At 41.6% G+C, this 25,640-nt stretch overlaps 1 protein-coding gene across 1 annotated transcript; it reads left to right on the top strand.

Moving 5' to 3' along the window:
* Window positions 1-1,821: 1,821 nt before the first annotated feature.
* trpm6 (transient receptor potential cation channel, subfamily M, member 6) lies at window positions 1,822-25,640 on the top strand (the record flags this gene model as incomplete). The annotated part of the gene is made up of 40 exons (XM_083905078.1): window positions 1,822-1,833; window positions 2,484-2,563; window positions 2,777-2,815; window positions 3,001-3,190; window positions 4,444-4,657; window positions 4,737-4,861; window positions 4,960-5,131; window positions 6,068-6,246; window positions 6,321-6,440; window positions 6,524-6,596; window positions 7,681-7,781; window positions 7,932-8,066; window positions 8,720-8,773; window positions 9,693-9,827; window positions 9,947-10,069; window positions 10,207-10,502; window positions 11,612-11,840; window positions 12,679-12,831; window positions 12,948-13,103; window positions 13,550-13,678; window positions 13,921-14,172; window positions 14,266-14,440; window positions 15,358-15,472; window positions 15,786-15,982; window positions 16,081-16,213; window positions 17,119-17,578; window positions 17,956-18,505; window positions 19,320-19,417; window positions 19,523-19,619; window positions 20,556-20,602; window positions 20,706-20,773; window positions 20,860-20,885; window positions 21,354-21,404; window positions 21,494-21,559; window positions 21,703-22,004; window positions 22,568-22,650; window positions 22,738-22,943; window positions 23,054-23,105; window positions 23,233-23,345; window positions 25,621-25,640. The coding sequence occupies 40 exons, from the start codon at window positions 1,822-1,824 to the stop codon at window positions 25,638-25,640; spliced, it is 5,826 nt and encodes a 1,941-aa protein (XP_083761204.1).

Raw genomic sequence — 25,640 nt, 5'->3', positions numbered from 1 at the left:
TGCTGCAGTAAATGTCCCTTGTTCCCTGTTGTTCCACCTGCAGTAGATCACACAGGTAAAGGTCACAGGTCAACGGGTGGTTTTCTACATATTTTCCAGGTAATAGTTTAGTTTCCCCTGTTTCTCCACCACGTCTGGTCTTGGTTTGGTTCTCACTCGTACTCTGAGATTCAAACATCAACGTGACTTCTTGGTGACGTGAAGTTTTTCAGACTTTTAAACACCGGTTTATAAATCACTCCTGTGTAAACAGTTGTGATTGTGTGTGGAGGAGGAGGAGGAGGAGGAGGTGGAGGAGGAGGTTGTGAACTCCTCAAGGCTTCTTAGAAACACTGTGACCTTTGGACTCGAGGCTGATGATCATAAAAGTCTGCTGAGACTTTGTCAGAGAAACTAAGGATGAGCGGCTTCAGACTCGTTCCAGACCTCAGCTGCAGTCAGTCATGGTGAGTTAATGTCCTCCTGTTCTTCTTTGTTTTCACCTGTTCTTGACACATTTTCACAGCTCAACTCTTCTTTGTTTACATATTAGCTGTCATTAACGACAGGCATAATTCCATGATACACTTCTAACTCTACTCGGCTCTACGTGGTTTGGTTTGGTTTTCCATGACTTCATAGCTCCTCCTCAACGTGGGTGGATTTCCACAACGTGAAATATGGGTCATTGAAAGTGCTTGAGTGTTGTTCTTCAGGGTTCCCACTGGTCCTTGAAAAGTGTGTGTTAAAAAAAAAAAAATCAAGGCCCTTGAAAGTTTTTGAAAATGGCCCTAAATAGACATGGGTCATTGAAAGGGCCTTGAATTGTGTGCTTCATGGTTCCCAGGGGGTTCTTGAAATCCTTGAAAGTTTGTGAATTTGAAAAAAAGAATTCAAGGCTCTTGACCTTTTCTGAAATAATGAATAGACGTGGGTCATTGAAAGTGCTTGAATGTTGTGCTTCAAGGATCCCAGGGGATTCTTGAAATCCTTGAAAGTTTGTGAATTTGAAAAAAAAAAAAAAATTAAAGGCCCTTTAATGTTTCTGAAATAATAAATAGACTTGGGTCATTGAAAGTGCTTGAATTTTGTGCTTCAGGGATCTTAGGGGGTTCTTGAAATCCTTGAAAGTTTGTGAATTTGAAAAAAAGAATTCAAGGCTCTTGACCTTTTCTGAAATAATGAATAGACGTGGGTCATTGAAAGTGCTTGAATGTTGTGCTTCAAGGATCCCAGGGGGTTCTTGAAATCCTTGAAAGTTTGTGAATTTGAAAAAAAAAAAAAAAGAATTCAAGGCCCTTTAATGTTTCTGAAATAATAAATAGACTTGGGTCGTTGAAAGTGCTTGAATTTTGTGCTTCAGGGATCCCATGTTTCTTTTTAAAATCCTTGAAAGTTTGTGAATAATAAAAAAAAAAAAATCAAGGCCCTTGAAAGTTTTTGAAAATGTCCCCAAATGGACTTGGGTCATCGAAAGTGCTTGAATTTTGTGCTTCAGGGATCCCAGGGGGCTCTTGAAATCCTTGAAAGTTTGTGAATTTGAAAAAAAGAATTCAAGGCTCTTGACCTTTTCTGAAATAATGAATAGACGTGGGTCATTGAAAGTGCTTGAATTTTTGAAATCCTTGAAAGTTTGTGAATGAAAAAAAATCAAGGCCCTTGAAAGTTTTTGAAAATGGCCCTAAATGGACTTGGGTCATTGAAAGTGCTTGAATTTTGTGTTTCAGGGATCCCAGGGGGTTCTTGAAATCATTGAAAGTTTGTGAATTAAAAAAAAAAAAAAAAAAAAAATTCTCAATGCCCTTGAAAGTATTTGAAAATCATCCTAAAGAGACATGGGTCATGAAAGTGCTTGTATGTTGTGCTTGCTTCAGGGTTCCCATGGGTCCTTGAAAGTTTGTGAATTTGAAAAAAAAAAAAAAAAAAAATTCAAGGCCCTTGAAAGTTTTTGAAAATCACCGTAAATAGAGATGGGAATTTTGTGCTTCATGAGTTTCCACAGGTTCTTTAAATCCTTGGAAAGTTTCACTTCAAGGCCACTTTATTAGGTACAGCTGCTCAGCTGCTTGTTCACAGTCACACAGAGCTGATGAAAAGCCACTTCAGTGTTGACTCAGTGACATGTGTGCGCTCATATTGTCAGGAAGAGGATGTGTGTGTGTGTGGGTTTGTTTGCTCGCTGAGGCCATTGTTAACGCGGCAGAGAGAGAGAAAATCAGAGGAAGTTTGACGAGAACACACACACACACACACACACACACACACACACACAAACTGGCTGTTACGTAGCACATCACGTCAGTGTTGTTAGAGAGAGACTTCATGGTGAAAGAGAGGGAGGTTTTCAGGCGACGCTGCTGCTGCTGCTGCTGCTGCTGCTGCTGCTGCCGCTGCTGCTGCTGCTGTGAGCTTCCCTCACCAGAATGGTGTGTTTTGTTGTGTTTTTGGCGTGAAATGACCAACATTCTGTGCTGTCACTGAACATCTTTCTCTTCTGGTTTCAGTCACGAAAGTCTTGGATTGAGGAAACTTTCCTCAAGCGTGAGTGTGTGAAGTTCCTTCCTTCCTCCCGGGACCTTCACAGGTAAAGTGGAAAATCACCGTGTTCATCGTCCAAAAAAAAAAACCCTAAGAAAAATCAAGATTCTCAGATAAAGACACATCAACACGTGTGTGTGTGTGTGTGTTTGTCACTTCACACGTGAGAGCAGAGCTGTTCGCCATCCGTCCAGGAATAGGAGCCATGTGGATTCTTTCATAATGTGTCATTTCCTGTTATTTCTATTTCTTTTAACAGATGTGTTCCAGTTTGTCAAGTCTGCCAAAACTTAATAAGGTAAAAAAAATCACCACCTCACCTCCACTGTCTGTCTCTCTGCCGTGAGATTCCGTGCAGAACAATGAGCGAGTAAAGTTAAGAAGGAGAGGAGAAAATGACGACGTGAGAATTCCAAGCCCGAGGTTGTATATATAACATGACTCCGCCCCCTCCCCCCCCCCCTCTGTCTTCTCATTGGTCAGATGTTGCTGTGGTCGTCTGATTGGAGAACATTTGTGGGAGGAGTCACTCCCTCCCGTGTCCCTCTGTCCTGCTCATGGTCAGGACCTGGATAACGATTGGTCCATGGAGCTCCACACCAAAGCCACGCCCACTAACGCGTACGGAACCATCGACTTTCAGGACACGGCCACGCGTGTCTGTCGCGCCAAGGTACGTGAATACATTTTACAAAGACGGTTGTTACCGTAATAAGTATGTAATATGTATTATTGAGTCTTGCATGAAGTACTTTAAAGTGATACTTGAGTAAAAGTACAGGTATGTTTCCAGGAACTGACTTTGGTACAAGTTGAAATCACTTTTTAACCTCTAGCCCTACTTAAGTAAAAGTCTTAAAGTTTATGACATTTACTGTACTTTAGTATCAAAAGTCATTTTCTCATATAAAATGTAATTAAGTTTTAGAAGTTAAAATAAGTAAAAGAAGTAAGCGTAAGCAAATGTAAGTAAAGTTAGTAAGTAAGTAAAGTGAGTAATTGTAAGTAAGTAAGTAAGAAAGTAAATATGTCATTAAGTAAAGTAAGGAAGTAATTAAGTAAAGCAAGCAAGTAAATGTAAGTAAGTAAAGTTAGTCATTAAGTAAGTAAGTATGTAAAGTAAGTGTAAGTAAATACATTAATTTAAGTATAGTAAGTGCAAGCATGTAAGTAAGTAAGTCAGTAAAGTAAGTATGTGTAAGTGCAAGTAAGTAAAGTAAGCAAGTAATTAAGTAAAGTGTCAGTAAAGTAAGTAAGTAAACAAGTAATTAAGTAAAGTAAGCGTAAATAAAAGTAAGTAAGTAAAGTAAGTAAAGTAAGTAAAGTAAGTGTAAGTATGTACATTCATTAAGTAAGTGTAACTAAGTAAGTAAAGTAAGTGTAAGTAAGTGTAAGTGAGTGTAAGTAAGTCAGTAAAATAAGTATGTGTAAGTGTAAGTAAGTAAAATAAGGAAGTAACTAAGTATAAGTAAAGTAAGTAATTAAGTAAAGTAAGGAAGTAATTAAGTAAAGTAAGCAAGTAAGTGTAAGTAAAGTAAGTGAGTAAGTAAGGAAAGAAAGTGTAAGTAAAGTTAGTATAAAGTAAGTAACTAAGTAAAGTAAGTAACTAAGTAAAGTAAGTAAGTAACTAAGTAATGTAGGTGTAAGTAAAGTTAGTATAAAGTAAGTAACTAAGTAAAGTAAGTAACTAAGTAAAGTAAGTAAGTAACTAAGTAAAGTAAGTGTAAAGTAAGTTAAGTAACTAAGTAAAGTAAGTGTAAAGTAAGTAAGTAACTAAGTAAAGTAAGTGTTAAGTAAGTAAAGTAAGTGTAAAGTAAGTAAAGTAACTAAGTAAAGTAAGTGTAAAGTAAGTAAAGTAAGTAAGTAACTAAGTAAAGTAAGTAAAGTTTATGTATATAGCACTTGCTTGACTTTTCCTCTCCACAGTTCGTACGCGTGGCCGTGGACTCGAGGGCGGAGTCTGTGCTGCAGCTGATGCAGAGGGAGTGGCAGATGGACAAACCCAAACTTCTGCTGACGGTGCACGGTGGATCAGAGAACTTCACTCTGCCTCCTAAAGTCAGGCAGGCGTTCAGTAAAGGTCTGATCACTGCTGCTCTGAGCACGGGAGCCTGGATCCTCACTGACGGCATCAACACAGGTCGGTGGATTCTCACGTCATCTACTGCACGACCTTCAGGGATCACCTGTCAAACTGTGTACGTGCTTTTTTTCTGCAGGTGTGTCTAAGTTTGTCGGTGACGCAGTGAAAATGTTCGGGGGTCACGACCTGAGGAAGAGGAACACGGTCGGTCTCACGCCGTGGGGTTTGATCGACAACAACGCGGACCTCGTCGGTCGAGATGTGAGTATTTAAAAATAAGATTCACCTTCATCTTCTTCTTCTTCTTCTTCTTCTTCTTCTTCTTGACTTGTTGTGACCTTGGCTGACCTTTGGTTCAGGTGTTCAGACATTATCAGCCTCTGGGGAACCCGCTGAGCAAGAGAGCCTGTCTCAATGGTTTCCACTCCCACTTCCTGTTGGTGGACGACGGAACGCTGGGGAAACACGGCTGTCAGGAAGGTCTCAGGAGGAAGCTGGAGAAACACATCCAGCTTCAGAAGATACATCCTCGTGAGTATGAGTTTGTCAATATGTTCACGTCTTTATCTCACTTTTCCAACAGGAAACGTGAAGTTTGAAAACCACTCACTCTCCCACACCAAAATCCATAGAGAAAATCGATGATTTTAACATCACAGCACACAGGAGTTGTTGATCCACTGCTGCCTCCATCACTAAGTTCAAATGTCTTATTTTGTCAATTCGGCTTTTAAAATCCTTCATTATGATGCAAATCAGTGACACAAAGTGACCACACGAGGCAGCAGTAGACCAGCAGCTCCTTGGTCCCCGCAAGCTAAAATCGCTGATTTTCTCTATGGGGTTTGGTGTGGGAGAGTGAGTGGGAGAGTGTAAAGGACAATTGCTGATGCTGATGTTTAGATTTCAGGGGGTAAATGTTTCCTGTAGTAGCGACAGAGGTCAGAGGTCAGAGGTCATCTTCACCTTCTGCCCTCATCACCAAAAATGGTGAAAATGTCAAACTCAGCTGCTCTTAGATGCATTTAAAAGTTAATCTTCTTCATTTCCTGTGTCCCTGCGAGCTAAAATCGAGGATTTTCTCGACGGACTTTGGTGTGGGAGAGTGAGCGGTTTTACAAAAACTTGTTGTGGAAATTCTCTGCTGCTGGTGAAGAATGAAATAGAGAAACTTCTGCCGGCCCGACAACTTTTTTATTTTTTCCGTTGCAAGGAAAAGGTCTTCACGGCGTTCCTCCAAGAGACGAAGAGTCTGCCGTTCTAGGCGGTGTTTTCACACGGGGAGCCGAGGTGTCAGTTCAGATGGGCAGTTGTGGCTCTGAGACAGAGAAATTGAATTTACCATTACAAACTTCAGTTTCCTGCGTGAATTTCTGGCTCCAGGGCTTGAAAAGACTTGAAAAAGTGCAGACACAGACCATAATCTGTTGTTTGATAAATATTTATTTTGCTTGTGGTCTCCTGCAGGTCTGAACCACGGTGTCCCTGTGGTGTGTGTGCTGGTGGAGGGAGGATCCGCTCTGGTGTCCACGGTGCTGGATTATGTCAGCAGCGTTCCTCCTGTGCCGGTCATCGTGTTCGAAGGCTCGGGCAGAGCCGCCGACCTGCTCGCCTTCTTACACAAGCAGACGTCCGACGACAGGCATGTGACTCTTCCTCCGTTATAGACGTAACACAAATCTAAAATCTTACCCACAGATGTTGTACTACTCTCAGGCAGCTGGTCGGTGACATTAAGGAGGATTTCCTCGTCAGGATTGGTGACGTGTTTAAAGTGGACAGAGCGGAATCTTCTCACCTCTACGACCTGTTCCTACAGTGTATGGATCACAGGCAGTCTGTAAGTAAAAAATACACTCCGACTGCCAAATAATGAGCTGTCCTATACGTGGACTAATCACGTCACGTGTGTTTGAACCACAGATCACTATCTTTGACTCCGAGTCAGAAGACCAGATGACTCCTGACGTAGCCATTTTGTCTGCAACACTGAAAGGTATTCATCAACAGATTGACTGCCAAATAATGAGCTGTTGTCTATATCCACCGACGGACTGGCTGCCAAATAATGAGCTAATGTATATATCCACCAATGTACCAAAAAAAGGAGCTACTCTATACATCCACCAACAGATTGACTGCCAAATAATGAGCTGTTGTCTATATCCACTGACGGACTGGCTGCCAAATAATGAGCTAATGTCTATTTCCACCAATGTACCAAAAAAAGGAGATACTCTATACATCCACCAACAGATTGACTGCCAAATAATGAGCCATTCTACATATCCACCAGCAGATTGACTGCAAAATAATGAGTCATTCTACATATCCACCAGCAGATTGACTGCCAAATAATGAGCTATTCTATACATTCACCAAGAGACTGACTGCCAGATAATGAGGCATTCTATACATTGACTATTGGACTGACTGCCAAATAAAGAAGCTACTCTATTCATCCACCAACAGATTGACTGCAAAATAATGAGCCATTCTACATATCCAACAGCACATTGACTGCCAAATAATGAGCTATTATATATTCACTAAGAGACTGACTGCCAAATAATGAGCTATTCTATACATTCACCAAGAGACTGACTGCCAGATAACGAGGTATTCTGTAAGGACCCGCTGCCAAATAATGAGCTAATGTATATTTCCACCAATGGACTGACTGCCAAAAAAAGGAGCTACTCTATACATCCACCAACAGATTGACTGCAAAATAATGAGCCATTCTACATATCCACCAGCAGATTGACTGCCAAATAATGAGCTATTCTATACATTCACCAAGAGACTGACTGCCAGATAATGAGGCATTGTATACATTGACTAATGGACTGACTGCCAAATAATGAGCCACTCCATTTATATTTGATCTATTTTCGATTCTTGATGGAACAACTGGGATTAAAAGAAGGATTGTGATGAACATGAACCAGGTCCAGGCTTGTGTTTGGACCTGTTGTTTGTTTTTTCTCGCTGTTGTTCCTCAGTGTGTGTGTGTGTGTGTGTGTGTGTTTTATTCATGTTCCTGTTGTTTGTGTGTCTGTGTTTCATGTGATGATCAGGGACCAGAGCTGGTCCTGCAGAGCAGCTCAGTTTGACTCTGGCCTGGGACAGAGCGGACGTGGCTCAGAAAGACGTCCTGCTGTATGGACAACACTGGCAGGTCAGACTCACACCACTGTGATAACATGGATAAATGGTTTCTTTTGCTCCATAGAACAAAGAAATCATTAAAAACTGAGGATTTTTGTTTTGATTGTACATATTTTTGTATGAAGTTTTCTGCTGTTTTCTGCTGTTTTGTGACGTCCAGGTTGGTTCTCTGGAGCGAGCCATGCTGGACGCTCTGGTCATGGACCGCGTCAGTTTTGTCAAACTGTTGATCGACAACGGTATGACCATGAGCCGCTTCCTCACTGTGGATCGACTGGAGGAGCTCTACAACACGGTTCGTATATCATTTATTCAACATGCTTCTTCTTCTTCTTTTCCAGTTTTCTCATTTAACCTGAAAAATAAATCATTGACGACGACAAACAACATTTAAAAAACATGAGAGAAACGTTGTTTCCCTGTTGTTTCCTCACTTTTCTTCACAAACAGAGGAAATTCTTCTTTTCTCTGTGACTCTGGAAGAACAAAATGGTAAAACTGCGGCTTTGATGAAAACCCACAATAACACAATCTCACTCTAATCTTCTCTGTGTTTTGTGGTCAGTTGCATCCTGGGTATTTTCCCAGTTTTTTGTTGTTGTTGTTTTTTGGAGCGTCACAGGAGTCTTTGTCACCAACCAAAGTGTTTATTTATTCATAACTCTGGGGCAATAATAAGAATAAGAATCTTCCCAGAGCTTCTACTGTACATATAATAGACACGTATGATATTTAGTGTTTATTTGTGTGTTTTCTTTGAATAAAATAAGATAAAGTTCCTTTTTTGATCCTGATGATGGCAAGTCAAACTTTACAGAAGCTCTGTGGAGACTAAAAAACCTCATTAATAAAAAATAGGACTGTATTAAAGTATTTTCTTACTTAAGTATGATATTAAACATTCAAGACACATGCATATGATAAATAAGAGTTTATTTCTGTCCACAGCCACAGGGACAGACGGATCGTTTCCTGCGTCACCTGGTCGAAGACGCTAAACAGGTGAGTTCACTTTAATCTTATCAAAGTCCCTTGAAAGTTCTTGAGAATGGCCCTGAATAGACATGGCTCCTTGAAATCCTTAAAAGTTTTTGAATTAAAAAAAAGTTACTTAATAGTCTTTGAAAATCATCATAAATAGACATGGGTCATAGAAAGTGCACGACTTTTGTAGAAGAAATATGTTAAGTTGATATTTAAGTAAATGTCTCCTTCCTCCAGGGTCCCCACTGGTCCTTGAAATCCTTGAAAGTGTGTAAATTTGAAATAAACATGGAAAGACCTTTGAAAATTGCCCAAAAATACATATGGCTCCTTGAAATCCTTGAACGTATGTGAAATTGTACAAAAAAAATCTAGGCCCTTGAATTTTCCTTTTTTTTTAAAATTGCCGAAATAGACAGGGGTTATTGAAAGTGCTTGGATTTTGTACTTCAGGGTTCCCACAGGTCCTTGAAATCCTTGAAATCCTTGAAATCCTTGAAAGTTTGTGAATTTGAAAAAACATTCAAGGCTCTTGAAAGTTTTTAAAAAATTGCACAAAAATAAACATGCATCCTTGAAATCCTTGAAAGTTTGTGAAATTAAAGAAAAACTCAAGGCTCTTGAAAGTTTTTGAAAATTGCACAAAATAGACATGGCTCCTTGAAATTCGTGAAAGTTTGTGAATTAGAAAGAAATCAAGGTCCTTGAAAGTTTTTAAAAATTGCCCAAAATAGACGTAGGTCATTGAAAGTACTTGAATTTTGTGAATTTGACTAATACAAAATGAAAAGATGGTAAGATTGACAGGCAGCGTGACCACTAAGGGTTAAGGTTAAGTTAAGGTAAGGGGTTAGAGAATGCATTATGTTTATGATGTGTCCTCACTAGGATATAAAAACGTGTGTGTGTGTGTGTGTGTGTGTGTGTGTGTGTGCAGACGTCCCTCCCCCTTGGTTACCGCCTCTCTATCATCGACATGGGTCTGGTGGTGGAGTATCTGATAGGAGGAGCTTATCGCAGCACGTACACGCGCAAGCACTTCAGAGCAGCGTACTGCCGCCTGCAGGACAAAGTCAGAACTACATCACTGTTGTTTTCAGAAATGTCCACAAAGTGTCTCGTTCATTCTTCGTCTTGTCATCTCAAGTAACTAAGTTGTTTTTGTGTAATTGTCCTTTCTGATATGAGGAGGGACGACGCATGAGCTCCGCCTCCTTTTATAAACAAAGGCGGGGACTGATATCAAGCTCGTTGAGTGGGAGGAGCCTCCAGGAGCAGCAGTTCTTCAGAACGGCTCAGCCGTACAAATGCAAGGTCAGTGTTTGAAATTAACGGGAACTTCTGCTGCGTTCCATTTACATCGGAAGTCGGAAGTCGGACAGTAGCTATGTCGGAGTTTGGCGAAGTCGCTTGAAAACACATTGCGATAAAATTTCACCTCTCGTGTCCAGGATCAGGACGTGACCCTGAGCAGCAGCAGCAGCGTTGGTGCCGGTGCTGGTGGTGAAATCACTCTGAGTCCAGGCCTCGGCTCTGCTCCTACGCTCGTTCCCTTTAACTTCAACGACCTGTTCGTGTGGGCCGTTCTGCAGCAGCGGCAGCAGATGGCGCTGTTCCTGTGGCAACACGGCGAGGAGGCGCTGGCCCGAGCGACGGTGGCCTGCAAACTCTACCGCTCCATGGCCTTCGAGGCTCGACAGAGCAGCATGGACGACAACATGGCCGACAGATTCAAGGCGTATTCACTGTGAGATGGATTTTACAGGAGGTTCAGTTGTGTGCTTGACTTTTGTAGAAGAAAGTTAAGTTGATATTTAAGTGTGTAAATTTGACAGTGTGTATATTTGGAAAAAACTAAAAAAAATTCGGGAACCTTGAAAGTTTTGGAAAATTGCCCAAAAATATACCTGGGTCCTTGAAATCCTTGAAAGTTTGTGATTTTGAAAAAAACTCAAGGTCCTTGAAATTTTTTGAAAATTGCCCAACAATCTACATGGCTCCTTGAAATCCTTGAAAGTTTGTGAATTTGAAAAAAGACTCAAGGCCCTGGAAAGTTTTTGAAAATTGCCCAAAACTCTACATGGCTCCTTGAAATCCTTGAAAGTTTGTGAATTCGAAATAAAATCAAGGCCTCTTCGAAAAAGTTTTTGAAAATTGCCCAAAAATATACCTGGGTCCTTGAAATCCTTGAAAGTTTGTGAATTTGAAAAAACTCAAGGTCCTTGAAAGTTTTTGAAAATTGCCCCAAAATATACCTGGGTCCTTGAAATCCTTGAAAGTTTGTGAATTCGAAATAAAATCAAGGCCTCTTCGAAAAAGTTTTTGAAAATTGCCCAAAAATATACCTGGGTCCTTGAAATCCTTGAAAGTTTGTGAATTTGAAAAAACTCAAGGTCCTTGAAAGTTTTTGAAAATTGCCCCAAAATATACCTGGGTCCTTGAAATCCTTGAAAGTTTTTGAATTTGAAAAAAACTCAAGGCCCTTGAAAGTTTTTTGAAAATTGCCCAACAATCTACATGGCTCCTTGAAATCCTTGAAAGTTTGTGAATTTGAAAAAAACTCAAGGCCCTTGAAAGTTTTTGAAAATTGACCAAAAATATACCTGGGTCCTTGAAATCCTTGAAAGTTTGTGAATTTGAAAAAAACTCAAGGTCCTTGAAAGTTTTTGAAAATTGCCCAACAATCTACATGGCTCCTTGGACGACAACATGGCCGACAGATTCAAGGCGTATTCACTGTGAGATGGATTTACAGGAGGTTCAGTTGTGTGCTTTTGTTTTACTTTTGTGTTGTTTATTGAATCGCCACCCTTGTGTGTGTGTGTGTGTGTGTGTGTGTGTGTGTGTGTGTGTCAGTGAGTTTGGTCAGCTGGCCGTGGACGTGTTGGACAGTGCGTTCCATCAGAACGAGCAGATGTCCATGAAGCTGCTGACCTCAGAGATGGAGGCGTGGAGTCACTTCACGTGTCTGCAGATGGCCGTCTCGTCCTGTCACAGACCCTTTGTGTCTCACTCCTGCACACAGACGCTGCTCACCGACCTGTGGACCGGTCCACTCAACATGAGGAAAAACTCATTCCTCAAGGTAAACGCACCACGTTCACCACATTCTTTACAATCCCTGGATCTTCTTCTTCCAGCTTCTTCCTTCAGGGGGCGCCATTGCAGATCAACTGCCTCCATCTAGTCCTCTCCCTTGTGTCCTCTTCTGCTACAGCAGCTGTACTCATGTCCTCTGTTGCTGGATGTCTAGAACAGCTCACTATTTGGCAGTCAGCTTGATGATGAATGTATAGATGTCATGTCATTTAGCTGAGAAAGGCAAGTATCATTAAGAAGATATGAACCCCAGCCATATATCTCAGTATATTGCAGTCAGTCTGTTATTGGATGTATAGAATAGCTCATTATTTGGCGGTCAGTCCATTTGTGGAAATACAGAATAGCTCATTATTTGGCAGTTAGTCCATCTGTGGAAATATAAAATAGCTCATTATTTGGCAGTCAGCCTGGTGATGAATGTATAGAATATCTCAGTATTTTGCAGTCATTGTGTTATTGGATGTATAGAATAGCTCATTATTTGGCAGTCAGTCCATGTGTGGAAATATAGAATAGCTCATTATTTGGCAGTCAGCCTGGTGATGAATGTATAGAATATCTCAGTATTTTGCGGTGTCTGTTAGCGGATGTATACAATAGCTCATTATTTGGCAGTCAGTCCATTTGTGGTAATATAGAATACCTCAGTATTTTGCAGTAAGTTTGTTCGTGGATTTATGGAACAGCTCACTATTTGGCAGTCTGTCTTTTTGCACCTGGCTCAGACCCGATCCCTGACGTAATCCCACCTTCACCTTGAATCCATCCATCACTCCCTCTGCACAAATATCACGTTGTCTGCCTTTTTGCCCTTCTCTCAGATCATTTTGAGTCTTCTGCTGCCCCCTGCTGTTTTCCTGCTGGAGTTCAAAAGTAAAGCAGAGATGTGTCACGTGCCACAGTCTCATGAAACCATGCTGTTTGGACTCGACGCGGTGAAGTCGGCGCCGGCACAGGAGGAGACCGATCCCACGGTAATGGTGAGTGTTTTAAACCTTTTAGCATTTTTAAAAAGTTTATCCCGCCCACCCCCCCATTTTTTTTGTTCTTCACTTCCTGTTTCCTGTTTCCCGTCCCTCTGATCTTTCAGGTGGATCAGGACGAAGAGCTCGGCCCGACGTGTCAGGACGAATGTCTCGGCCCTGTGTCGGAAAGTGTCTCCTCTGTGACGGTGCGTTGTCTCTCCTGGATCAACAGACTCTACGAGTTCTACACGGCTCCTGTCGTCAAGTTCTGGTTCCACACGGTAGGTGGCGTCTTTAAAACTTCCCTTAAAGGTGCATTATGTAATAAATCTAATGCAACTGGCCATAAAATCCTCCTAATATGTCACAGAGACTCAGGAATAATGTTCATATAACAAACTGAACTCACCAACAACAACAGTACAGACAAAATATTTGCATTAAAATATATATTTTGCAGACTGCAGATCATTTTTATGTTTTGAAATCATGTTTCGGCATGTGGCGCCACCTACCGCCGTCTACCAATCATTGCAGTCACTAGAGTCTCAGCTGCCGAGCAACCACGGGTTGCCAGTTACGTCAGAAAACGAAACCTAAAAGACCTCGGTATTTTGAATTTGAATGTAGCAACTGTTTTTGGCCACATTCTTACATATGGCACCTTTAAATGATGATTCCTTCCTTATTTATATATATTTTTTTCATGTCTCCATCTATTTTTCAGATGTTCTACTTGGCCTTCCTGATGTTGTTCTCCTTGGTGGTCCTGGTGAAGATGGAGGATCGGCCCAGCGTGCCAGAGTGGCTGGTCATCGCTTACATCCTGTCCACAGCACTGGAGAAAATCAGAGAGGTGAGAGTCAGAAGAAAGTCAATCTCCTCCAATTTAAGGATCATTTAGAACCAGAGTTTAAACCAGGTTTACTGCTTAAGTAAAGGGATTTGTTGACTCAGCCATGTTGGCAGGAAAAAGCTCCCGAAAAATCAACGCTCTCTGTCACTTTAAACGGTTTCATCGTCCTGTGAACACGGTCCTCAAGAGTCCTAAGTCCTCACGACCGCTCGATAACGTGACATCTGGTGTCTCCGAATCAGGTCCTGATGTCCGAGCCGAGGAAGCTGAGTCACAAGCTCACCATCTGGTTCTCCGAATACTGGAACAAGTCCGAATCCGTCGCCATCCTGCTCTTCCTGGCCGGACTGACGCTGCGCTGGCACGCCGACCCCTACAGGACGGCGGGGCGCATCGCGTACTGTCTGGACATCGTCTTCTGGTTCATCAGGGTGACGGACCTGCTGGCCGTCAATCAACACGCCGGGCCTTACCTCACCATGATCACCAAGATGGTGAGTTAGAGAAGGAGAAACCTCCTCCACCTCCTCCTCCACCTCCTCCTCCTCATCATCACCATCATCATCATGCCTCCTCTCCCTCTGCAGACCAGTAACATGTTCTTCATCGTGGTCATGATGGCCATCGTGCTGCTGAGCTTCGGCGTGTCCAGGAAAGCCATCCTGTCTCCGGACGAGGAGCCGTCGTGGAGTCTCGCTCGAGACGTCGTCTTCCAGCCGTACTGGATGATCTACGGAGAAGTCTACGCCAAAGAGATCAATCGTTAGTGCTTCACCACGTTTTTCAATTCGACAACTTTCTGGAGAAAGATGTTTATATCAGTATATTTATACTAGAGGATTTGTCAAATCTGACGTAAGAGACCACGGACACAACGAACTTTGGAACTTTGATTTTCAATGTGACGTTCGTCCTGGGTCCTAAAAGAGCACCACCTAGTGGCCAAAAGTATATTTTCAGAAATGAGCGACGACATAGGTGCAGGAGAAGTAATTTCAGAGTTTTTTTGCCACGCCCAACAGGAAGTCAACCATTTCTTGACATGTTTCATCTCAAATTTCAAATCAAAATTCTAATTCAAAATTTAGACCCGGTGAAACATTGTTGTGTTTACAGCTCAGGTTATTTTTTAACTTAGATTCATGAGATTTTTTCAGGAAATGTTTTCATCACAGGAAACAAACAAACAAACAAAAAAATGCCTCTGTGATCAACAGGAAGTCAGCCATTTTGGAAATGTACGAAAGTTTGAGCTATTTTTGAGTGATTAAAGGCGCCATATGTAAGAATGTGGCCAAAAACGGTTACTACATTCAAATTCAAAATACCGAGGTCTTTTTCGGTTTCGTTTTTCTGACGTAACTGGCAACCCGTGGTTGCTCGGCAGCTGAGACTCTACTGACTGCAATGATTGGTAGACGGCGGTAGGTGGCGCCACATGCCAGAACATGATTTCAAAACATAAACAGTCTGAAAAAATATATTTTTTTATGCAAATATTTTGTCTGTACTGTTGTTGTTGGTGAGTTCAGTTTGTTATATGAACATTATTCCTGAGTCTCTGTGACATATTAGGAGGATTTTATGGCCATGGTTGCTTTAGATTTATTACATAATGCACCTTTAAAGTCAGTTTTTGTCTCTGTCTTGGAATAACATCATCTTTTGTGCGTTTACAGCGTGCGACGACGGCGTTCCCTGTGCTCCCGCCTCGTTCCTGACTCCGTTCCTTCAGGCCGTCTACATGTTCTTCCAGTACATCATCATGGTCAACATTCTCATCGCCTTTTTCAAGTAAGCGAGATTAGAAAATGTTTTTTTTAGGATTATGGCGCCACCTTCTGGAATACATACAATGAAAACACAAGATATAATCAATATTTCTGTAATCATTTCCACCAATCAAGTATAAATTGATGTAGGACGTCCAAATGTTACCATATATTTGCAACCTGTGATTATTGTCTCGATAAAAACGACTAAAAGCCGAGTCTTTTTGAACGACTCCTCAAGATCCGGCTCACCTTCAAAGATCCCAGCTCTACTCTGGATTACGTCACCACTATAGGAACAAGTACTTTACATTTAACCGTTGTCTTCTCAACAGCAACATCTACTTTGACATGGCGTCCACGTCCAGCAGACTGTGGAGATACAACCGCTATCGCTACATCATCACGTACCAGGAGAGGCCGTGGCTTCCTCCTCCGCTCATCGTCCTCAGTCACGTGACCCTGGCTCTGACCGCCGTCTACGCCAGGCTGAGCGGAGACGCCGAGCGAGAGGAGGCGGGGTCTGGACTCAGTGAGTGCTGCAGCGTCTGTCTGTGTGTGTGTGTGTGTGTGTGTGGACAGGTAAAGTCACGAATAAGCCCCGCCTCCTCCTCACCTTGTCTTTCGCAGAACTCCAGCTGGGCCTCGAGGATCGGAAGAAGCTGCACGAGTTTGAGGAGAAGTGCGTGGAGGTTTATGTTCACGAGAAACGCGACGGTTCTCACAGCAGCGAGACCAAGAGGATCAGAGCGACGGCTGACAGGTGTGTGTGTGTGTGTGTGTGTGTTTTTAACCAACAGAGTGAGGACATTTTTACAAAGTGAGGACATTTTGGCCGGTCCTCACTTTGTTTTCATTGAAATCACTTCCTTAGGTCGGAAACATGTATGTATGCTATACTCTGTTTTTAAGAGAGGTCCTCAATTTGGTACAAGCCCTGGTGTTTCACACACTTTTTGCTCTGGGGCTCCTCCTGCAGACATGTTATGGTACTGCACCCAGTAGTTCTTTGTAAATGTCATTCATGAAGTAGATCATTTGTAATTGTGTTGATTTATAAAGTGGAAATGCTGGTCCTCACTTTGTCAGCACTTTTACCCGGTCCTCAGTACAAGAATGTGTGTGTGTGTGTGTGTGTGTGTCACATGATTTAAAGATCCAGTCTGTAAGTTCTGATAGAAATGATTATTGATTATTTGAAAATGTTCGTTTTATCCTAATTTCTCAGTTATTGATAAACTCATTTAAGTAGAATTTCCCTGTTTTCTTGAAGTTTCCATGTTTATTTTACCCTTTTAGTTCTATAATGTGTTTATTCTTATATAATAGTTATATTGGACTCATTTTTAGTAACATTTACCTTTGTTTTGTCTGTGTTTCCATGTTTAATTTAAACTTCTGGTGTATATTTTAGTTTTCATGCACTTATTGCTGCTTATTCTTGGGTTTTGTATAGATTTATTTTCAGCATTATTTTAAACTTCAGTTTTTAATGCATGTATCTTCCATATTTGCACTTTGTTTTCAGTTATTGACATAATTCTAAGTTTAAAATTTAAATAGTTATTTTGAACATTACAATTTCATTCAGGGTATTTTAACCACAAAAAAAGTCCTGTAAAAAAGCATTTGTTTGTCTTTTACTTGTGTTTCTTCGCGTGTGTTTAGAGCGGAGGAGATGTGCGTGACCTTGGGCGAGGTCTCGGAGAAGGTCAACGCGATCCAGGACAGTCTGTCGGTGCTGGACGCTCAGCTGGGTCAGCTCCAGGACCTCTCCGCTCTGGCCATGGACACGTTGACTCTGCTCTCGGCCTCTGACAGCCTTCACCAGGAGGGCGCTCGTCTGGCTCAGTGCGGATCCGTCGCGGCTTCTCGCCACGTTCCCCCTCACGTTCCCCCTCACGTTCCCCCTCACAGCTGGACGTTCCTGCACAGAAGCGCGGGCGCCGACCGCGACGCACCCAGCGCCAGGCGGCTGACGGCCAAGTCATGTAAAAGTACTCCGCCGTCTCTGTTGAAGGGTTTTACCGTGGCGGCGAGTAGAAGGACGTCGTTGCAGGAGAACGACGTGGACGACAGGGGGCGCAAGAGAGCGAGGCGAGAAGATGGTGAAGAAGAAGAAGAAGAGGTACTGACTGTTTTAATTGGAGCGAAAGAGGAGGAGTCGGTTAAATCTACGCAAGGAGAGGGAGGAGTTAGTTAGACCCTAGACAAGGGGGAGGAGTCTTTTCCTTCTGAGAGGGACTAGTGTTGGGTCAATGAGGAGGGGGAGGAGTCAATTAGACCTGAGAGAGAAGTGGGAGGAGTCAGTTATTCCGATTTTGTGATCGTACTCAAGAAAAAATGTTTATTTTGATATCGGAAGCCATGGAAATGTACAGATATGACCACAGGTCTGCGACTGTGAAAAACGCGATCTTGCGCGAAATGGACAATAATATCCGACACATAATAAATGCGTTGAAACGTAACTTCTATTTACGAAAAAAACTTTGTGTTCAACAGGATCCTCAGTCGGCCGCTGCCGGCGAACGTCCCGCTGAGACCTGGTCTGGAGTTTGCCGACCCGCGTCCCAATGTGGATCCTCACATCTGAAGTCCTGGATCGCCGATCCACACCTTTATCCCATTCAGAAGGAAATGTCCATGGAGGAAGAAGATGAAGAAGGTGAAGAACGAGGACAGGGACAGTTGTCCGACGCGAAATCGTCCAGGAACTCCAGCACTGCTGTGCTTCTGTCCGACCCTCGCGACGTCTCCGAAGGCGTCGTCAACCCTGCCTTCTGTCAGGACGACGGCCGACCGAGGTCCCCGTCCGGGTCGTCTCACCCGTGGGGACGACCCGTGAAAGCGTCCAGGTGGACGTGCGCGTCGGCGTCCGGAGATCGTCCGCGCGGCTGCTGTCGCTCGCTGTCGTCCAGCGTGGAGAGCGTGGCCTTCGGCGGAGCGCCGCTCAGTCCGACCAGAGGCTCCTTCCCGTCTCTGGACGACGCCGCGGGGTCGGGTGGGCGGAGCTTGAGGGACGACTCGTCGCTGTGCTGCAGCAGCAGCAAAGGTAAAGTTAATATTTTCTGTTATTGTTCATTTGAACTTTGACTTGACTACTCTATGAGTCTTTGAATTGTCCCTGAGTGAGGACAAAGACATGTTACATCCATATTTAAGCGGACCTAGACAGGAAGTTCCAATTAACGCTGGTTTTTTTGGTGTGTATCTGCGTCATTACCTCATTTACGAAGCCCTGAAGGATCTAAACAAATAGTTCAGCCACTGCTGAGAACCCGGTCCGGTTACGTAAACAGCGGTTCTCCGGAACAGCCGATCGTCCTGCTCCGGGCACTAGTCCGGGCACATCCGGTTGCGTACATTGAACCGCAGAAGAAGAATAACGTCCGTTGTGGAGGTGTTTCACGAGCGACAGTGTCTTCTGACTCCGGGTCAAAGGTCGTCAAAGGGACTGCGGCGGGGAGTCGTGAAGAAGCTATTTTTAAACACTGTTAAAACAGTGTTTTGATAATGAGTAGCAGTGCATCCACCGTTCCAGAGGGGGGAGCTGCGCTTCTGAGAGCTGGTGCGCTGATTATGTAACTTCCGGGTACTGGCCAATCACAAGACAGTTCGAGACAAGACTCACAACACACTCTGTCTTCTGGGTGTGAGATTTATGTCTGAAATATCGCGGCTGAGGAGAGCGTCAGTAAGGAGAGATTTCTATCGGCTCGTTTACAGCAACTAGGAGGTTTTTGAGCATAAAAACAAGTTAATGTATGTTAGTAGACATCCATAACTCGCATATATGTGCAACAGGACCACTCTATGTGACCTTTAAATAACAGAATCTTTGCCTCTTTGTCTCTTTGTCTCTGCAGAATGGTCCAAGTCCTCTGACTTCACTCCAGCCTCAGACAGCAGAGGGAAAACTCAGAGCAGGAAGACGGTGAAGATACAGGAAAGAAGCCCCGACGCTGTAAATGTGACATTTGACAATTTGCAAAATATCTTTAAAGTGTATCTAACATTTAATAAACTTGTCCTTTTTTCCACTTTTTTAAAATGTTTTTCTGTAAACCAGGGAAGCTTGAATTTGTCAGACGTCTGCTGGAGACGGAGACGGTGGCTGAGAGGAGAACCCACGTGTTTGTCGGCGTCGACCAGCCTCAGTCAGCTCAGTAAGAAACAACATTAAAGTATAATATTATTATCTTATATTAGATATTCTGGAATATAAATGTAAACGAGTGAAGCCTCCTGTCTTCAAAAAACGAAGGCAAAATTTCCACACACACACGAATGGGAAACGGTCCATAAAAATGGAGCCACTTTGGAGCCTCACAGTGTCGTCATACTTTACCGCAGAGACGTGGTTGACATTTTAAACGGCTCACAAGACTTGGGACTTTTCTCACCTGAGTCAACGTTTTGATACCTATTACGGTTTTTAAACAATCGCAGTTTACGTTTTGTACTTTTACTACAGATTTTATAATGAGTGTGTGTGGGGTGCGTGGATGTGGCACACTCTAGCCGAGGGCCATGAAAATAATCACAATAATCTCTAAACAAACTTCTCTTCTGCCCACAATTTCCAACCTACAGAGACACTTTTTTACATAAAAACGTTGCCGTGGTTGTTGTCTAACCCTGTGTGTTGTTTTCATTTTAATATAACTTACAGTTTTTCTTAAAATCACCTAAAAGCACAGAGAGTTCTGGTCAAAGCTCCCATTGACTCCCATGTTAAAACTCAGGTTTGGAGTTGATGAGGGTGATTTTAAAAGTACAATTTCTCTGTCAATTCACGCCCGTTTTTCGCAAATTTTAATGTGGGAGTTGCTGAAAGCCTCCTGACGCTCACAAAACAAACATTTAACCTCCATCATCAACCGTTCTTGAAATACGACAACTTTAAAACCTGTTGCTTTCTCTGTTTTTCGTTGGTTTTGAACAGTTCGGATTAACAGCTTTTGTCAAATCACATTATTGTCACAATTATAGAAAATCACCACATTTACTTTACTATCAGTGATTTCTTTTACATGAATATGAAGGAGAATATTTTTTGTATTATTGTCCAATAATCTGTGTTAATCTCTGTGTTATTTCAGATTTTGAGCCCATGGATCTGTTGCAGAAACAAGTGTTTTCTCATCAGGTAAATCTGCGCTCGTAAAAAAACCACATTAAAAATATAAGATTGTATATATATATATATAGATCGGAGATTAATGTCTGGATTATCTGCTTCTGACCCACAGGACACAGTGTGGAGTCCCACTCACTCGGCGTGGAACAGCTGGGCTCGATCCATGAGTCGCAGATCTTCGTAAGATTCTGATTTTACGCTGTTTTTTTTTACGTCGTTTTTAACGTGAAAATAACACTGTTGACGTGTGAAACTTTGTGCTGCAGGTTACAGAGCAACGTCAACACTGAAGGTATTTACTGAACTCACTTTATAATGTTTTTTTATAAACATTTAAAGGTGCATTATGCAATAAAATCCTCCTAATATGTCACAGAGACTCAGGAATTATGTTCATATAACAAACTGAACTCACCAACAACAACAGTACAGACAAAATATTTGCATTAAAAAACAATATTTTGCAGACTGCAAATCATGTTTATGTTTTGAAATCATGTTTTGGCGTCATGTGGCGCCACCTACCGCCGTCTACCAATCGTTGCAGTCAGTAGAGTCTCAGCTGCCGAGCAACCACGGGTTGCCAGTTACGTCAGAAAACGAAGCCTAAGAGACCTCTGTGTTTTGAATTTGAATGTAGTAACGGTTTTTGGCCACATTCTTACATATGGCGCCTTTAAGTATTAATTCACACGTTATTCAAGTGTCTATAAAGCGACCGAAAAGTTGAAATTAATGTTTGTGTGTTTTTTTTCCGCAGTAAAGAGTTCATCGTTTCAGTCCACGGAGAATTTATACCCACATTATTCAGGTATTTATATTTATATATGAGCAGAAATTATTTATTTACATGGATTCTGTCATATATGTGTGTGTGTGTGTGTGTGTGTGTGTTTACAGCTGTGGAGAGAAACAACCTGATGAGACTGGCTCACACCATTCCCTTCACCCCCGTTTCCATTTTAGGTCAATTTGCACATTTTTAACGTCAGATAATGATAATGTTCCATTTTACGTATAATAAGCTCATTTAAACTGTGCTAAAAGATGCTTTAAACATGTAAAATAATGAGAAGTAACTCAAAATGAAATGTGGTCCGTGTTGAAAGGAGGCGAAGAGGTCAGCGTCTACTCTCTGGACGAAGTCTCTGTCCCCGGCTCTGTCTCTGAGGACAGCTCCGTGTCCTCCTGGTCGTCCCAGGCTCTCTCCGCCGTGCTGCAGCCTCTGTTCAGTGAAGAAGGTTCTCTGGACGGTGGTCTCAGGCAGGGACTCAGGGTTCTGTGCACGTGGGCCGAGCGGGACGTGCTCAGACCCGGTCTGGTCTACGTGGTCAAGGCCTTCAGGCCGGAGGTGGTTCGGTCCTGGCAGAGACATTTCCATGGGAGCACGGCGCTGCAGCTCTGTCTGAGGGTTAGTGTCACATGAAAGTCTCTATGAAGGACAGATTTATTTATTTATTTATTTACACTACCGTTAAAAAGTTTGAGGTCACAAATTGTTATTTTTTTATCCAAATTTTTTTTTTTTCTGAAAATGTTATTTTTTTTTTCTCAAAATGTTATGTTTTTTTTTCTGAAAATGTAATTTTTTTCTGAAAATGTAATTTTTTTCTCAAAATTTAAAATTTTTTTTCTCAAAATTTAAAAATTTTTTTCTCAAAATTTAAAAATTTTTTTCTCAAAATTTAAATTTTTTTTTCTCAAAATTTAAAATTTTTTTTCTCAAAATTTAAAATTTTTTTTCTCAAAATTTAAATTTTTTTTCTCAAAATTTAAATTTTTTTTCTCAAAATTTAAATTGTTTTTCTCAAATTTTTTTTTTTTTCCCAAAATTTTTTTTTTTCTCAAATTTTTTTTTTCTCAAAATAATTTTTTGTTTCACAAAAGTAAAAAAAAAATTTAATTTCTTTCTCAAAATGTGTTAATGTTTTTTTAGGTTATAAAAAACTGTTTGTGATTAAATCACTGATTCAGGAGATTCAGCAGCAGAGAGCAGCTCAGAAGATGATGAAGGTTTTTAACCGGAACAAACCTGAAGATCTGCTCCATACACCGAGGTGTGTGTGTGTCTCTGTGTGTGTGTTTGTATGTGTGTATGTGTGTGTGTGTGTGTGTGTAGTAACCATCTTCTCTCTCGGGTCCAGGTTCTTGGACGTGTCTCTGGTCCTGTGGCACTCAAACGGTCAGTGGTTGACCGTGGAGAGGAACATGCCGGGCCAATTCAGGAAGTACAACAACAACACGGGGGAAGAGATCGCCCCCTGCTGTTCTCTAGAGGAAGTGCTGCTGGCGTTTTCTCACTGGACGTTTGAGTATTCAAACAGAGAGCTGCTGGTGCTGGACATACAAGGTTACACGCGTGTGTGTGTTTGTGTGTCTGTCTGTGTGTGTGTGTGTGTGTGTGTGTGTGTGTTTACTTCATTCATTCATTCATTCATTCATTCATAATTTTTTTTCCAGGTGTAGGAGAAGAACTGACTGATCCGACTGTCATTATGGCAGAAAACCAAAGGTACAGTCACTGTTTCACTTTATATCATCATTTATTTATTATATGCTTTATTGAACCAAGAAATTCTTCTTTTTTTTTTAACGGTAAAACTTGGCCAACCATCTTCTTTTCTTTGTCGACGTTGCAGCGGAAACAGAGGGGAGATGCTTTTCGGAGCCGATAACCTCGGAGACGCCGGCGTGCGCGGCTTCCTGCAGAAACACTCGTGCAACGGCTGCTGCCGCAAACTGGGCCTCAGAGGTCAGAGGTCACAGACTCACGTGAAGCTTCGTCTAACGGCGCTTTTACACGCTACACAGTTCCCAGCTCTGCTGTACTCCGGTATCAGTATCATTACATATATATATATAGCTCCTTCTCAACGTGGGCGGAGTCAGCTGCGGATGTTTTGGGCGTAACTGAGTGATTAGAATCAGTCGATTTAAAAAGACAATAAACCCAGTAGAGCTTTTAGAGTTGAGCCGAGCTGGAACTGTGTTGTGGAAAAACACTGTTACACAAACCAAACTTGTGTGTCCTGAAAAGCATCAGTGTTGTATTCTTCCTTCTCTCGGGCGCCCGCCCTCTAGTGGCCAACGTTGGCTCCAAACTTAAAATACAAAGACAAGCGCATCACTTGCTCCCCGCGGTCGACTAATTAAAGCACAAACGCTGGTTTGTTTTCAGCGTGAGTGGAGGAGGCGGGACCTGCCTCTGTGCCTTTGATTACATATTAATCACGCCTTTGTGCTGCCGAGACATTAGCTTTGATTAGCTATTAATTAGCGTCTCCTGGTGGACGTGACGGCGGCGTCTGGAGGATCGACGGCTCGGAGAGAACGGCGCTCCCAACGCAAACACACAAACATTCGCCCCACGCGCAGTTTGTTTTTGATATTTCAAAGGTGCGCTTTCTTGTCTTTCTTCCTCCTCTTCTTGTGTCCTCTCCAAGTTTTTCCCCCCCCACAAATCAAACCAAATTATTCATGCTGGAATGCGTGGACGTCCTCCCCGGCCTGTCATTATTCTCTTTCTTGTGTTAATGACTGCGTTTCTCTTTTGGAGCGACGCAGCGCTAACTGATGTTTCTGCTTTTGTTGCACAGATTTAAGGGAGAATGTGGACGGCTGTGGGATCAGCAGCAGCAGCATCAGCATCAGCAGCAGCAGCAGCAGCAGCAGCAGCAGCGAAGCAGAGCTGACGCCGAACGCAGGGTCTGACCTTTGACCCAGCAAGTAGGGAAACGACACACACACACACACTTTTATCTCAAATTCTGACACGACCTCAGGAAAACACGTTGTTTTCTTCACTTGATGTCATAGAAATTAATTAAATTATTGGGCGAATTTGACTTTTGCTTGACTGAAATATTATTACATTATTGTTATTGTTATTATTATTTTGTTTTTTTTAATGTGAAAGCTGCTGTGGTCTAGTTGTAGTAAGAACTCACAATTTCCTTTGGATTTTAGCAGTAGTACTATAATCACCCCTCATATAGTATTATATTTAGTAGGAGTAGTATAATCATAGTTGCACTCACACGTGTACATGTGTCATACTACTCCTACTAAATACAATAATATACTACTATATATAGTAGTATAATCACCCCTAATATAGTAGTATACTACTCCTACTAAATATATAGTAGTATACTACCAAATATAGTAGTATACTACCAAATATAGTAGTATACTACTAAATATAGTAGTATTCTACCAAATATAGTAGTATACTACTAGATATATAGTAGTATACTACTCCCTAGGATTTAAAATCCTAAGGAAATTGCGAGTTCTAGTACTACTCCTACTAAATATATAGTAGTATACTACCAAATATAGTAGTATACTACTAAATATAGTAGTATAATCACCCCTAATATAGTAGTATAAACACTCCTCATATAGTCGTATACTATACTACTAAATATAGTAGTATAATCATCGCTCATATGGTAGTATACCACTCCTATCAAATATAGTAGTATACTACTATATATAATAGTATAATCACCCCTCATATAGTCGTATACTACTCCTATTAAATATAGTAGTATACTACTATATATAGTAGTATAATCACCCCTCATATAGTAGTATATTACTCCTACTAAATATATAGTAGTATACTACCAAATATAGTCGTATACTACTAAATATAGTTGTATAATCACCCCTCATATAGTAGTATACTACTCCTATTGAATATAGTAGTATACTACTATATCTAGTAGTATAGTAAAGTCACCCCTCATATAGTAGTATACTACTCCTATTAAATATAGTAGTATAATACTAAATATAGTAGTATAATCACCCCTAATATAGTAGTATAATCACCCATAATATAGTAGTATAGTCACCCCTCATATAGTAGTATAGTACTACTAAAATATAGTAGTATGATCACCCCTCATATACTAGTATACTACTACTACTCCTACTAAATATAGTAGTATACTATTAAATATAGTAGTATATTAACCCTACTAAACATCCTACTCTCTGTAATTCCTCTCCATTTTCAGTTTACTGTCTTCTGTTGTAA

This window comes from Microchirus variegatus, assembly GCF_963457635.1.
Source record: "Microchirus variegatus genome assembly, chromosome: 18".
NCBI classification, from domain to species: domain Eukaryota; kingdom Metazoa; phylum Chordata; class Actinopteri; order Pleuronectiformes; family Soleidae; genus Microchirus; species Microchirus variegatus.
The sequence above is the reverse complement of the archived record's forward strand: the minus strand, read 5'-3'. Positions and strand labels throughout refer to the sequence as shown.